Source organism: Mesoplodon mirus (assembly GCF_964341445.2).
Source record: "Mesoplodon mirus genome assembly, chromosome: 7".
In the NCBI taxonomy this organism is placed as follows: domain Eukaryota; kingdom Metazoa; phylum Chordata; class Mammalia; order Artiodactyla; family Ziphiidae; genus Mesoplodon; species Mesoplodon mirus.
Window position 1 is genome coordinate 65,101,915 of NC_138983.1, and position 16,099 is coordinate 65,118,013.

Consider the following 16,099-nt stretch of genomic DNA (forward strand, 5'->3'; position numbering starts at 1 on the left):
AACAACCCAATTTAAAAATGGGCAGAAGACCTAAATAGACATTTCTGCAAAGAAGACATACAGATGGCCAAGAGGCATATGAAAAGCTGCTCAACATCACTAATTATTAGAGAAATGCAAATCAAAAGTACAATGAAGTATCACCTCACACCAGTCAGAATGGCCATCATCAAAAAATCTACACACAATAAATTCTGGAGAGGGTGTGGAGAGAAGGGAACCTTTTCGCACTGTTGGTGGGAATGTAAATTGATACAGCCACCGTGGAGAACAGTATGGAGGTTCCTTAAAAAACTAAAAATAGAACTACCATACGATCCAGCAATCCCACTACTGGGCATATACCCTGAGAAAACCATAATTCAAAAGGATACACGGGAGGCGCGCAAGGGAGGAGTCGGCACGAGGGCACGCAGGCCCTGAGCGCTGAGCTGGGGCGCCCGCGAGGGACGGGACAGGGGCGCCCCTCGTCCCGCTCCTGGATGTGGATCCCGCGGGCCCGCCTCTGCCCGGGGGACACTCACAGGCGAAGCCCTAGTCTCCCGCGCGGCTCTTCCACTTCCCGAGGCTGGGAGGCATGAGCGGATGGAGCTGGAGTCCGCGGGCTGAGGAAGCCAGAGCTATCATGTCATGAGGAACTCAAGCAGCCCTGTGGAAAGACTCACATGATGAGGAACTGAGGCCTCCTGCCAACAGCCATATGAGTGTGCCATATTGGAAGTGGATCCTGCAGCCCCAGTAAAGCCTTCAGGTGACTGTAGCTTGGGTGATGCTGACTGAAACCTCATGAGAGATCCTGAGCAGAATCACCCAGATAAGCCACTCTCAGATGACCCACAGAGACTCTGAGATGATAAATGTTTATTGTTTTAATATGTAACAGAGAGGCTGGAGATTCAGTTTAACCCCTCCTCCAGGGAAGAAGAAGAAATACCAGAAATAGATTGCCTGAGGACAGGCAGTTGCCTTCTTGGATGGGGAGGAGATAAATGAGAAGATCTCTGGCCCTGGAGACCATCTACCCTGTCACCAACCTTCATGTGGGATCTTAGCTCCCTGACAAGGAATGAACCCGCACCCCCTGCATTGGAAGGTGAAGTCTTAACCACTGGACCGCCAGATGAATTAGCACCAGAGAGATCATTTTTACAGAATGACAGCTCGCTTCAAGAGCACAGAGAGGGCTCCAGAGGCCTCTGAGTCTGAGCTCTCCCGTGTGACCCCTGTACCCTGGGACTGTGATGGTCACTCAGGCAATGACATTGACCCGTCTGTGGCCAGGAGCTCCTGTCTCCCCTTCTGCTCTTCTGTCCCAAGGAGCATGCATTGAATATGAATGTATGGAACGTTCTGCAGGTTCAAAGCTAAAGTGCATTTGATTTTGCAGATGAGTCTGGAAGCATTAGTTGCAAAGGTTTAAGTGACACTTCTCCAGATGAAGGGTTAATAGAGGACTTGACCATAGAAGACAAAGCTGTGGAGCAACTGGCAGAAGGCTTGCTTTCTCACTACTTGCCAGATCTGCAGAGATCAAAACAAGCTCTCCAGGAACTCACACAGAACCAAGTTGTATTATTAGACACACTGGAACAAGAGATTTCAAAATTTAAAGAATGTCATTCTATGTTGGATATTAATGCTTTGTTCACTGAAGCTAAACACTATCATGCCAAGTTGGTGAATATAAGAAAGGAGATGCTGATGCTTCATGAAAAGACATCAAAGTTTTAAAAAAAGAGCACTTAAACTGCAGCAGAAGAGGCAAAAAGAAGAGTTGGAAAGGGAGCAGCAACGAGAGAAGGAATTTGAAAGAGAAAAGCAGTTAACTGCCAAACCAGCTAAAAGGATGTGAGAAGTTGGATGTTTGTGTCCTTCCTTCCCCTGTTGATGTTCTGGATTTAAGATGACCCAGTGTAGACTGAAGTTAAGGTAGTGCCTTATACCATTGTGTTATGCTTTGAAATCCTTTTCCCACGAGTGCTGTCTCTCTATCTTCATTTCAGCCATTCAGGAAGCTTTTTTTCCTGAATAGAAGACATAATATCACTTGGTTTGGATATTTTGTATGTAATTTTTCAACTTTGTTTTGCTTTTTAAAATTCATTATTTTGGCCTTAAGTCATTTATAAACTGGAAAATGGTTTGTTTTAATAGTCTAGACTATATGTGGTTAAAAATTAGTATGAATTATTTAGCTTCTTAATAAGTGTGGATTTAAAAGTTTCAGTTTCTTATTTTATGAAATGAATTGCCTTTCTGGCAATACAGCGCTGGGTTTTGGCAGTTGCCTTTTCATTGTTTGGTTAAGAAGAATTGCCAGCTGTTTAATCTCATATGCCACTGGAAAAGAGGTGGTATAAGCCTTTGTGAAGAACATGATAGAAAAGTGTGTACACAGGAAATAGTAGCATCTTAGACATAGGATAGGTGAGCAAGATGCCATGTAGATTCCACTAACCATATACTATATCTGCTTCCTAGCTTTGTTGTTGCTGTTTTTTCCTTATGTTGCTTCTGGGTTCAAAGTAGATTATATCTATTCCTAAAGTTTGGCGGGGGTGGTGTAGCTTTCACACACTCAAATGTGTTTAAATATTTGTAATTCTTAGTAACAGTCATCACACACTGTGAGATACAGTTGTCAAGCTGATAAGATAATGAACCCAGCTTTCCAAGTGGAAAGTCTTACTGCTAGTTCTAGCTATCCTCTGATTTGCTATGTGGTCTTAACATGTGGTTACTTTTTCTGTGCTTTTATAAAAAATTCTTAAAGTAGAATGATACATACCAACTACCCATTTTATAGATAATGACAAGAATGGTGGAAAATTAGTAAATAGCTTCTTCACAAAAGAGGTAGCATGATACCTTTAGTGTTTTCTAGATCCCCCCTCCCCCAGTATTACATGTAGAAATTTATTATGTGAGGGAAATATTATGAAGTTTCATTGTTTTAAATTGAGAGTGTATTATTCACTGTTTTAGTATTATTTAACATCCATGATGTCCAATCTCTATTACATAGAGACTGTACAGATTAGATTACAGATTATGATTAGAATGTGTATCTTTTATAATCTACGTTACATTTGGTAAGCTGGAATCACTCACTACCTCTGATCACATATCAGGCTAACCAATGATGGAGAAGGCATTAGATTTACGTCGAGTGCTAAGAACTGGTTTGTTTAAAGGTTTAAAAAATTTGTTTGAAAACCTTTCCCTTCTTTAGTGAGTGAATTATGATCTCACAGTTCTCTTGATTTTGACCTTATGTTTAAGAGTATAAATATATTTTATTTTTAAAGGCTATGTGTTGCCCTCAAACACTGGCTAAAACTCCTAGGGCAGGCTCATTAGTACTGGCAGGTCAGTGTCATCTAAACTGCTGAATGTACTCACTTATAACCTGACAAAGGCTGTGCATTGTTTCTTAGAGTGATTTGTGGTGGCCAGCCGCAATGACTGTTTAAAATGCTGGTTCCTGGACACCACTCTCAATCTACTGAAGCAAATCTGTTTGTTTTTCTCTTTTTTTCCTTTTAAAAAAGTTTCCTCAAGTGATTCTGATGTACCTTATAAGTTGAGAACCGCTGGTCTAGTGATCTAGGTCAGAGGTTTCCACACTGGGCTGCATGTTAGCACCTGGAAACTTAAAAAATATATACTCTTGAAGATTTTTACTCATTAGTTCTTAGGTAGGGCCCATCCACATTTTAAAGAGCCCCCCCAGATAAGTCCAATGCAAGGAACCACTGGTCTAGACTTTCTAGTGATTTCTATTTATAAGGAGTGAAATAGTTTGAAAGCTACCCAGTAACTCTTGGGATTAATCTTATGAAATAAATTCTTAAACTGCTGCTTTTGATATAAAGTCAGATTTAAAACTGAAATAAATAGCAGGCCAGAAATAGGTATAGAATTCTGGTTAATTGAACTTTTGTGACCTATATTTAAATAAATCATGTTTATTGAATGAATGGCAAGGCACATGTACTTTTAGAAATGTATTACTTACATTTTGAAGATTTTTTAAAGTGTCAAGAATATATATTAGGATCCACTATTTTTAGGTCAATTGTAAATCAGAAGTACTGTTACTTTGGCAATTAAAATCTAAAACTTTAGCTGTATCTCAGTAGCGTACAAACATATCGTACTGACTAAAACTGAACAGAACCCTTATAATTAGTCTTGCTGTATTTTTGCACAAAATTATGAATTGGTACTTGAGTTGAAAAAAAAAAAAAGGATACACGTACCCCAGTATTCACTGCAGCACTATTTACAGTAGCCAGAACATGGAAACAACCTAAATGTCCAACAACAGATAAATGGATGCAGAAGGTGTAGTAAATATATACAATGGAATGTTACTCAGCCATAAAAAGGAATGGAACTAGGTCATTTGTAGAGGTGTGGATGGACCTAGAGTCTGTCATACAGAGTGAAGTAAGCCAGAAAGAGAAAAACAAATATCGTATATTAACACATATATGTGGAATTTAGGAAAATGGTACAGATGAACCTATTTGCAGGGCAGGAGTAGAGGCGTAGACGGTAGAGAATGGACCTGTGGACACAGAGGGGAAAGGGGAGGGTGGGACGAATTGGGAGATTAGGATGGACATATATACACTACCATTCGTAAAATAGATAGCTAGTGGGAACAAGCTATAAAGCACAGGGAGCTCAACTTGGTGCTCTGTAACATCTTATTTATTTCTCTCCCCCTTTTAATCCTTCCTGCATGAAACTCCAGGTATCATTCTCCTACTCAACCACCTTCAGAGTCCCTTTGTATCTACAGCATTAAGTACAAGAGCCTTAGCATGGCTAAGGGGCCTCTGTTATATGTAGATTTTCATACCCTCCAAGGTCTCATCATCCTCCCCTCCATGTCCCCTTAGCCCTTCCTGATCTCTGTCTCCACCATCTTCTATCCTATCCCCTAGTCTTTGAACATATTGTTCCCTCTTCTTGGAATATCCTCTCCCACCCTCATTATTTCCTCTCAAAGTGTTATCCATTCTTCAACGTCCCAGTTCAGACATCACCTCCTCCCGGGAAGCCCACCCTCACACCCTGACCAGGAAAAGCCTCCCTTCTCTGTATTCCCAGTCCTTTTTTGCTGCTTTGTTGTTGTGACAGTTTTCTAATATTCTACTTTATTTTACCTTTTCGGTCCATCTGATCCAAAAGATTATCTAACAATACCCTTTTTAGCAGGCACTATGCCTTACCATCTCCAATATTCTTGTGATATGTGGCATTATCTATCACTGTATCCCCAGTACCTAAGGCAATACCTGACACCTATTCCATAAATAGGTGTTATTGAATGGATGGATGAATGGATGAATGAATTCATCAGAAGTTCTGCATTGTAGCATCAGTTTGCACATTAACTAAATATATAATTTGTGACATTTCATATCAATTGCTGTGGACCCCAGTTTCCATATCAATAAAAGGGTGTCCAAGGAGACAGGGAGAAAGGGTACTCATTTTTATGGATGACTTTGCTGTGTGCTAGGCAATGTGCTAGGGGCGTTATTTACCTTACAGGCCTAAGGGAGGGAGGGAGGGATGAGGATGGGGGAGGGGTATACAAGCAGTGAAGAGTATGGGCTTAGGATAAGGCTTCCTTGAACTCAAGCCCTAGCTCTGCTACTTACTAAATGTGAGCTTGGGCAAGTTATTCTAATCTTTTAAACCTCTGTTTCTTCAGCCATCAAGTGGTGATAATAAGAGAACCTACCGGTGAGTTTGTTGTGAGGATTCAGTGAGGTGTTGAATATAAGGTACTTAGCCCATCGACTGGCACGTAACCCTGAATTATAAACAGCAGCTCATTATTATTATTCTATTACTTGTGTGTCTTCTTGTTCAGTTTACCTCATGAAGAAGCAGAGGTTCTGAGAGGTTAAACTACTTACCCAAGGTCACATCTTCTGTCTGCCCTGTTTTCCTCTCCACCTACGGGACCCTTCAGGATAAATCCTTCAAGAACGGCCATGAGCTTTGCAACACAGCCTGTGTTCCCATTTCAGGGTGAAATACTAGAAAGCCACCCCATGTTGCTGCTTCTCAAACATGCCCAGATTTTAGCATTTTATTATCTAAACATTTAGCATCTAACACTGAATACCTAAAAGCAGGGTCAGTTTTCTCATGGTTATTCTTCTGTTTAATAAAGGAAGAAAGGTCATAATCCAAGTTATAAGAGTGAACGGATATAACTTTTTCCCTATGAGATTCAAAGCTAATACCTTTTACTCCCCCATCATTTGGCTTTGTGCAAAAAATCAAAATGCCAATTACTGCTCCTCTGTGACTAAATGAAGTGTGAGCTTCCCTGCCCCATAAAGGGAGCCACACCCCACCTGGACACTCAGTAGGCATTTGATTCAGAAGAAGAGAAGGAGATAGTAACCATCAGGGTTACTAGGGTTTTCTTTGATGGAGGATGTGATGCACAAATGTATAGAAGTTTTTTTTTTCTTTAAATAAATTTTTAAATTTTATTTATTTATTGTTTCTGGCTGTTTTGAGTCTTCGTTGCTGCGTGTGGGCTTTCTCTAGTTGCAGTGAGCAGGGGCTATTCTTCGTGGCGGTTTGCGGGCTTCTCATTGGGGTGGCTTCTCTTGTTGTGGAGCACAGGCTCTAGGTGCATGGCCTTCAGTAGCTGTGGCTCGTGGGCTCAGTAGTTGTGGCTCGTGGCTCTAGAGTGCAGGCTCAGTAGTTGTGGCTCACGGGCTTAGCTGCTCTGTGGCATCTTCCTAGACCAGGGATTGAACCCGTGTCCCCTGCACTGGCAGGCAGATTCTCAACCACTGCGCCACCAGGGAAGCCCTGTATAGAAGTTTTATGGAGGACATACAGATAGGCAGGAGAGGGATCATTAGTGGCAGGCCATTGTCAAGGGTATATGGCCCATGGAGCTGAAGTGTTCATGCCCTAAATGTCCAGGAGGACCTCCCCCAGAGCATGCACAGGTGGGTTTTATTTGTCATGCCCATGATCTCGAGGCATCAACAAGCCGTCAGGGGCCTGCGCCTGCAGAGCCCTTTTTGCTACAAACATGGCCCCCTAAAGTAGCTCCAAAGCAGTTTGATCATGGGAGGAGAAATGCCAATCTAACCCATTTGCCGTTGATTTCTTAAGCAGATTCAGGCACACAGGATGAAGCACAGCTTTTGCAGGAATGGTTTAAGCTGGTTCTGGAGAAGAATAAATTAATGCGATATGAGTCGGAGTTACTGATCATGTAAGTAAGGCAACACAGATAACAGTGAGGCCTCAAAGCAAAGGGGGCGGGAGTGGGGTGGCCCACCCTCCTGGGTTGAAGTCTCAGGATTTTTTCTTCTTGTGCATACAGAATTGTGATTGAGACAAATTGACATCTGATGTCTTGCATATCATGCTGGCATTAGTGCAGAGACTCTTCAGTTGTCTGTTCTCTGCTGTGGAGTCCTATGGCTAAAATGATTTCAGGTAATGGGTCTGGAGCTGGAGGGCCTTTGGATAAGACACTTTGAATCCATCCCTGTCCCCCACACCAGGGGGCACCCACTTGCAGTCACACACCTGCAGTGGGGAAGCATGTGTCTGGCTTCTGTGTGTGAATCATGGGAAGGGCTTGCTGAAATCGCCTGACCACTTCCTTGTGGCTTTAATGGATTGAAGGTGGAGATCGGTCTGGCTGTCCTCTGAATGAGAGGTTGCAGTCTGGCTGGGAGATCAGAAAGTAGAGATGGATCTTACCGTACTCTGAAAATGTTGAAGGTCATTCTACCTGTCACCATGCTGGAGGGAAAGGAAGTAACATTTAATATAAACTGACTAAGCACCACAAGTTGTACTGGGTGTTTTCACTTATGCTGTCTTATTTCATTTTCACCCCAACCCTGAGAGTTAATCTTGGGAGTCTTTGAAGGGGTCTAATAAAATTCTTTTCCTCTTCTCTGCCTGGGTTCTGAGCCGGGTGAGAAATAAGACAATTGGGTCAATAGTTGACCCAGAATATCAAAATAAGGTGTTTATTACTGATTATGGCTAGCTCGGCTAAATATGAGAGCCCAAGTGGGCTTGCTAACTATATTCACTTCCTAGGGCTGGACTAATGTATTATCACAAATGGGGTGGCTTACAATGAGAGAAATGTATTCTCTCTCAGTTCTGGAAGACAATCTGAAATCGAGGCGTTAGGAAGGCCATGCTCCCTTCGCGGCCTCTGGGGGAGAATTCTTCCTTGCCTCTTCCAGCTTCAGGTGCCTCCAGGCATCCCTTGGCTTGAGACTGCATCACTCCAATCTCTCCCTCTGTCTTCATGCAGCCTTCTCTGTGTGTCCATGTCTTCTCTTCTGTCTCTTGTAAGGACACTTGTCACTGGGTTTAGAGCCCACTGGCATAATCCAGAATATTCTTACCTCAAGGTTCTTAACTTAATTACATCCACAAAGACCCTTTTTCAAATAAGGTCACTTTCAAAGGTTCCAGGGGTTAGGATGTGGACATATCTTTTGGGAGTTCACCATGCAACTTACTATACTACCCAACCCCAGAATTAGACACACTCATCTACCTAGTCACAAAACGTAGTGAATCGCTTGCTTCTTAGGGCTTTGTAAGGCTTTTACCCTAGACCAGTGGGTCTCACCTGGGGGCAATTTCCATCTCACTTCCTCCTTCCAGGGATATTTGGCAATGTCTGAAGACATTTTTGTCTATCGCAACTGGGAGGTGCTAGTGATATCTAGTGCGGAGAGGTCAAGGGTGCCACTGAACATTCTACAATGCACAAGGCACCCCGCTTCCCTCACCAACAAAGAATTACCCAGCCCAAAATGTCAATAGTGTCAAGATTGAGAAATCTTGCCCTAGACCCATAGCAAGGCTCAGAGTAACAGAGAACACATGTTTGCTGCAGGCAGGCTGATCCCCAGGGAGAAAGGGTGTGAGCTGAGTTCCCCTAGTCTGTTCTTCCCAAATTTACCTCCCCTGGGGTGAGAGTGAGTATAAGCGTGAAAGTGGAGAGAAGAAGCCAGGAAGTATACTCCTTGAGCTCCACTGACATGAAGGAAATGCCAGGAGTGGGGAAGAAGGGCTCATCTGTAGCAATTACTTTTATTATTACTGTTTTTTAAATTGATGTTCATGCTGAGACTCAAAACAGCTAAGTAATTTGTCCATCTCTGCCTGACTACAAAGTCCTTTTTATACAACTGTATCGTCTGCCTTTGGTCCAGGTCTGAATTATAAAGTTCATTAACAAAAAAGTATCAAGCACATTCCATGTGCTAGGAAATGTGCTGGGTACTGTGGAAGTAGAGCCATAGTCCCGATCTTCGAGGATCTCACGGTTTCAGGGGAGACAGACACGCAAGCACACAGCATGAGAGGAATGAGAAAACATAGCAAGCGCTCCATGGAGGTTTGTAGGAGGAGCAGTCAGTGCACAGGCCCTGCCGGCAAAGGTCAGGTGGGTGGTGACTGCTCAGTGACTGTGGCTTCTCTCCTTGGTACACGGTCAGAGGGAACTTTCTCTTCCAACAGAGGCCAAGGAGAACTCGGACGTGTGAGCTAGACAAAGGCAGGTGGGAGCTCTGGTAAAGGATAGGTTTTAGTTTGGAGAAAGACCTGGCTGAACCAGGAGAAACGTCTTACACTGGTGTGTTATTTTGGGTCCCTTGGGAAAGCAGGTGCCAAGACAGAATTAGAAGTACAAGAGATGTATTGGGAGAAAGGAGAAAGGGAGTGGGAGTGAGAGGGAAGTCTTCAGACCCCACGCAGTCCTGACACCTGTAAAAGGAGAGGGGAGGGAATGAGAATTGGCAGGAGGAACCTCAGACTGCAGTGCAGCCCTGAGAAAATCTGAGCCAGGCGAAGGGAGCCCCAGAGCAAAGACTGCCCATCCGAGGAGTCCGAAGTGGGGCAGAAATGGCCCAGCTCCAGCACCGCCACTGTGCTCGCTCACTGGCTGGAGCTGCTCAGGGACAGTGTGGCCTCAGCACAACAGTGAAGTGGATTCTGCTACAGCAGTCAGCTCACTCCACACTACACTCCTTCCAGAGTTCTCTCTTAAAGGAAGATCTGAGTGGTGCGTTTCCACTGGCTACCAGAGTGGGCCAAGGGAAGTTGAGTGTCAGTAGCAAAAGGGAGAGTATTGAACAAAGCATGGACCTTGGCCCACGTAATAGTAGAAGTAGTAAAAATAACGACAGTGGCAACAGGGTATAGTAAATTGACCCAAAGCTATAGCAGATACACATGCAGCCTGCAGGTGGGGCTGGAAGGGAAGGCCCCCCTCCACGTCAAACCCAGGGACCTAGACTCAGCCCTCACCCTCTTCAGTGTCTCTGTAGCATTGGACACCCTTGATCTCTTTCTTCTCTCCTGAAACTCTCCTCTCTTGGCTTCTGTGATGCTGCATTTCTTGTTTACCCTTCCAACCTTTTGCTTGCTTCTTCCCTGGCTCTACCGCTTTTGTTTGGCTTCTAAATGTAGGTGTTCCCAAGGTCCTGTCTTCAAACCTTTTTTTCCTCTATAGCAGGGGTCCCCAACCCTCGGGCTGTGGATCAGTACTGGTCCGTGGCCTGTTAGGAACCGGGCTGCACTTCAGAGCAGGAGGTGAACAGTGGGCGAGCAAGTGAAGCTTCGTCTGCTGCTCCCCATCGCTCCCCATCGCTCCCCATCGCTCTCATTACCACCTGAACCTTCCCCCACCTCCCCCGGCCCCCACTCCTGTCCGTGGAAAACTTGTCTTCCACGAAACTGGTCCCTGGTGCCAAAAAGGTTGGGAACCGCTGCTCTATAGCCTCCCTTTTAGAGATTACGTGACTTCACCTATCACCTCTGACCCCTGCCTCATCCATTTGTGGTCCTCATTTCTCCTGAGAATGCCAGACCTGCACTCCCAAAGTTTGGGGAACCTCCACATTACCACATGGCCCAGCGTGTGGGAAGCTTACACACATACGCTGACATACGTGGGCTATCCCCAGGCATGGAAAGGTCATGAAGCTCTGTCTGAGCTTCGCCGAAAGCTAACTTCACTTCTTGACTTTGCTGTTCTGTCGGTGGACACACTGAGTCCCCAGCACTCCAGCTTGACTCCTCCAAAACATCGCTGATTCTTCTTCCCACATCACTCACAACCAGATGGATAGTTGTCTGAGTATTCTGCCTCCATCCGGACAAAATGTCTCACTCCTCTTTCCTCCTTGTTTACCACAGTCAGAGATCTGGGAGTTGTTAGAGGTGATACTTGAAGTCACATTGCCCCTAAAAGAGAGGAGGGTTTCAGATTATCATTGCTTCTACTGTTCTGATCATTTCTTCACGATCCAGTCCTGGGTGGCCTTCCAAAAGCTTGCTGAGAGCACATTACAACCTTCAGCTGCTCCCCATCATCTCTTGAGTTCAGCATATCTCAGCAGCAGTAGCAACAGCAAAACTTTCAGTTTAGAGATATTCCAAGACCCCAGTTTTAATAAGGAAAAAAGAATGCAGTCGCTATGGTCAATGGGTTTGTTAGTCAATATTTCTACACAGATCTCCAGTATTTACAAAGTTTGAACATTCTCTCATCCCCAGGGCCCGAGAACTAGAATTAGAAGATCATCAAAGCAGACTGGAGCAGAAATTAAGAGAAAAAATGCTCAAGGAGGGTGAGTATGGTGATATGTTTGGGGCTTTTGTTAAAGATGTTTTTCCGCATGAAGACACTTGACCAGAACATACTGCACATTGCAGAGTGGAGCACTTTTCCTGCCTTGTGTCACCAGCCTGGAAGTCAGAGGGGGCACAAAGCCAGCCTTCCTCTGCCCCCACCAGAGCACAGCAAGTCCTTCTTAGCTTCATTCACTGGGGCCGTGAGAGCAGCATTTAGCTCCATCCCATGTGCTAATAGGAACAAAGTCATTTAGTCACGCATTCATTCACTTATCCATCCATTCATTTAACAAATATTTGTTGAGACTCTAGAGTGGGCCTGGCAGATGGAGAAGAGCAGCCCTGCCCTGTGGCCTCACTCGGGAGACTGACACCCAGACCAGTAGTTACGACACAGTGAGATGAGGGTTATGACTTATGTGCTTTGGGAGCACAGAGGAAGGCAGGCCTGGTTCTGCCAGGCATTGGGGAATGTAAAGGAAGCATCCTTCCCACCACGGGCTGGGCCAGGGCATCACACATGAGAAAATTATTTCCACCATGAAGGAGGGAGAGTCGAAATAAACTTAATCGACACCACATACTGATTTATGCATTCATAGGCTCCAGCCTGCGAGGCATGTTCACTCTGTTCTGTGCCTGTATGTTTGTGGGGCCAGATCCGTGCATGGCTTTCCTACATTTAGACCTAAGTCTGAGAGAGCAAGTTAAATCATTTCTGTATACATCATGGACCGAACATTGCACCTACCTATGGGTTACCTGCTTCAGAGCAAGCCCTTAGTAAATATGAGACATTATCATCATGATCATTCTTATTTAGGTATTTTATCCCCATTTTACAGATTAGAAAACCGAGTCTCTGAGAACTTAAAAAGCATGCTCAACATAAATGATGGGTCTAAGACTTGAGAACAGATCATCACAGACTCGGGGTCTCCTGTTCTTTCTCACATAGTTGTGTTTGTAGATTGTTTCTTTTTTGTTTGGTTGGTTTTTTTTTTTTGTTTTTTTTTTTTTTTTTTTTTTTTTTTGCAGTACACAGGCCTCTCACTGTCATGGCCTCTCCTGTTGCGGAGCACAGGCTCCGGACGCGCAGGCTCAGCGGCCATGGCTCACGGGCCCAGCCGCTCCGCGGCATGTGGGATCCTCCCAGACTGGGGCACGAACCCGTGTCCCCTGCATCGGCAGGTGGACTCTCAACCACTGCACCACCAGGGAAGCCCTGTAGATTGTTTCTTTACAGCAGTAGAAAACTATTTCTAACAAAATCCTTAGAGAACTGCTCTGTACAGAATGAATAAAAGTGGCATACATCATCTTTTATTTGTCAGAAGGGGCTCAGATGGTTCCATCATTGACAAACCAAAACCGAGAGAGGACTTTTAATTTTTTTGTGTTGATAATCAAATAAGGGGCATGAATACTGAAGTGTACCTAAATTAACAAACCATACTATATAACTAATATCTCACTTATACATCTCATAAAAATTTTAATTTGCTCCATATCAGGGTGGTAAAATACATACCACCAAAGGCTCCATTAGTCACTTTTTTTTTTTTTTTTTTTTTTTTTGCGATACGCGGGCCTCTCACTGTTGTGGCCTCTTCCATTGCAGAGCACAGGCTCCGGACGCGCAGGCTCAGCAGCCATGGCTCACGGGCCTAGCTGCTCTGCGGCATGTGGGATCTTCCCGGACCAGGGCATGAACTCGTGTCCCCTGCATTGGCAGGCGGACTCCCAACCACTGCGCCACCAGGGAAGCCCCATTAGTCACTTTTGAATCTTTTTTTTTTTAATTCTTACTAAAGAATGATGGTCATACATCTTCTCACTCTTCTGGGGTGTACAAAAAAATATAGCTTCTTCATTTTGCCTTGTCATCTTGTGTGAAACCTTCATACCACTAGTTATCAAGAAGAAAAGGAAGGTAGGAAGGGAGGGAGGAAGGAAGGAAGGGAGGGAGGGAGGGAGGGAGGGAGGGAGGGAGGGAGGAAAGGGAACTTTTTTTATCCCTCTCTGGTAAACTTAGTCTGATGCAATAATTAAGGCTGATGCAGTCCCTCTAGGAGATGCTCAGTCTTTTGGGGATGAAAATGCTCAGTCTTGCAGGTTGCCACCCCTTCCATCTGCTTGATTCTTAAGGTGACCTCCAGGTCATGGCGAGAGGCAGGTTTGTGTGACTTCACAGCACTGGAAATCTGCGCGGGTTTCTCTGACTCATTGCCTCCCACATAGCTATCTCCTGTCATCAGGCTGCCACTGTCTCTGCTGGCATTTGCAGCCGAGGTGTGCGGCTGGCCTGACCCATAGCCTGGCCTTTCTCTCAGCGTGCCTGGAGCCTCACTCCTGGCCTCGCTCAGCCTCACCTCAGCACATCCTCCACTCAGCCTGGCCAGACAGTCTCCACTGTGAGGCCACTCCATCCCTCATCACGGGGAGCCCCATGGCAGGCCCAGTGGCCGTCTACTTTTGCATCTCTGGGGCAAGTGGACATTTCTAGGCTCTACCAGTGTGTGCCACACACAGCAGATCAAGATCTGGGGAGCCACACCCCGACCCCTCGTCTCTGCTCAACCATGAAGTTCTACCTGTCCCACGTTTATACACAGGGCGCCTTTCCAGCTGGCCTCTTCCCAGAGTTTCAAGCAAGGGGCAGGGCAAGAGTCCCTCAGCCCCCCAGCGCTCCCATCAGATGAGGTGACATTCCCTGCCTCTTTGGGGGCTTCCAAGGCCCAGAACGGAGAGACTGGAGCCCAGGGCTCTCACCTTTATCTTCTCCTGCCTCTCTCTCCTCCCTCCCATCAAACACGAGCTGCAAAGAGAATGGTGCCTCTTTATTTCCCTTTTGTCATATGTACCTTATTCCTGACGCTGTTCTCAGAACTCAGCCTGATGCAAGAGACAGTGGTACCATCTCTGCTCTGGTATCCGGCCCACCACCTAGTCCCAGTGTGTTGAATAGGAAGAGCTAACAGAATCTATAGAGTCTTCTCCCAAGGCAATAATCTGGTTGACAAGACTTAAAAATCTGCCTTTAAAATCCTATTTTGAGTGTCAGAAAGTCATTGCTACCTGTTTCTTACTCTTTTCCTTCCTTTTATAAAAACCTTGTCTCCCTGAGGCAATCGAATGTCTCAGGCCAATTAGGAAGAAGGTCATGTACTCATCCGGGAGAAGCATAGTCACAGTCTGGAAACATCCTCCTAGCGGCCAGCCATAACCTCACTTGGCTGCCGCCTGGTCTCTAGTCAAAGGGCTGCAATTTGTCATAACTACAAATGAAAAAAGGATTCTCATCCTTGAAATAGCTTCCACTGATGCGGATGGTTTACTTAGAAACTTTTCTCACAGATCGCTCTGCTCAGCCATGTTTAGGGGAAACTGCCTTTGTGTTGCCTTGTTGGTTTCTTTTTTGTGAGGGGAGGGCAGGTTGGAGGGCTTGGCAGGACTTGGCTGGTATTAACTTCTTTTTCTCACAAAGGGGTTTTCCCTGTCACTCTGTATAGAGTCTCAAGATGAAAACTGAGCCGACAGCAGCACAAAGCACCCGCCTTTCTCATCTGTGACTTGGAGGGCAGGTCCCTGGTGTTAAATTCATTTCCTTGTTTTCTCCATGGAAAGTAAAGGGCAGAACAAGTCCAGAACAATCAAGAATGCCCGTGCCAAAAGTTCTCCTGGGGTCACATCTTACCTGCAGTCCAATGTGGGTGTGTTTGTTTGTTTTTATTTTTTACTTATTTTTGTTTGTTTGTTTGTTTCTGTAGAGAGCCACAAAGATGAGAATGATCTGAATGAGGAGCAAGAAATACTCACCGAGCTGATGCAAATAATTGAGCAAAGGAACAAACTGGTGGATTCCTTAGAGGAACAACGCATAAAAGAAAAGGCTGAAGACCAGCACTTTGAAAGCTTCATATTCTCCAGGGGATGTCAGCTGAGCAGGACATGAGAAAGCCCCACGGGGAGCAAGCCGAGGACCAGATCAGGCCATGCACCCTTCACTCTCTCCTTCTTCCTTTCACAGGATATGTCAGACCTGGAACGTAACTTATACCATGCTGCAATATATATATATATATTTTTTTGTGGTACGTGTGCCTCTCACTGCTGTGGCCTCTCCCGTTGCGGAGCACAGGCTCCGGACGCGCAGGCTCAGTGGCCATGGCTCACGGGCCCAGCCGCTCCGCGGCATGTGGGATCCTCCCGGACCAGGGCACGAACCCGCGTCCCCTGCATCGGCAGGTGGACTCCCAACCACTGTGCCACCAGGGAAGCCCTGCAATATTTTTAAAAGAATTTAAGATTCTCTCATATGTACTCCAGCTGCCCAAGATCCTTCCAGAGATTATAATGAAGAAAATACAAAGACTCTTTTGAAATTGGCAGTCAACTTCAGTGGGTCTCTTAAATTGGAGGT

At 45.2% G+C, this 16,099-nt stretch overlaps 1 protein-coding gene and 1 pseudogene across 5 annotated transcripts in view; both read left to right on the forward strand.

The window, feature by feature from the left end:
* MICAL2 (microtubule associated monooxygenase, calponin and LIM domain containing 2) overlaps positions 1–15,775 on the forward strand; it is a 226,124-nt gene extending 210,349 nt beyond the window's left edge. For 2 of the 4 annotated variants that reach the window (XM_082629275.1, XM_082629274.1), the window contains 3 exons: positions 7,168–7,270; positions 11,599–11,672; positions 15,447–15,768. In XM_082629275.1, coding sequence (XP_082485401.1) covers positions 7,168–7,270; positions 11,599–11,672; positions 15,447–15,631 — 362 coding nt within the window. In that variant the 3' untranslated portion in view covers positions 15,632–15,768. Of the gene's footprint in view, positions 1–7,167; positions 7,271–11,598; positions 11,673–15,446 lie in introns of all 4 variants that reach the window. The other 2 variants (XM_082629277.1, XM_082629276.1) reach the window with 2 other exon arrangements.
* Positions 1,154–3,254, forward strand: LOC309807964 (biogenesis of lysosome-related organelles complex 1 subunit 6-like; annotated as a pseudogene). Its single transcript has 2 exons — positions 1,154–1,253; positions 1,388–3,254. The product of its transcript is annotated as a biogenesis of lysosome-related organelles complex 1 subunit 6-like (transcript).
* Positions 15,776–16,099: the final 324 nt, after the last annotated feature.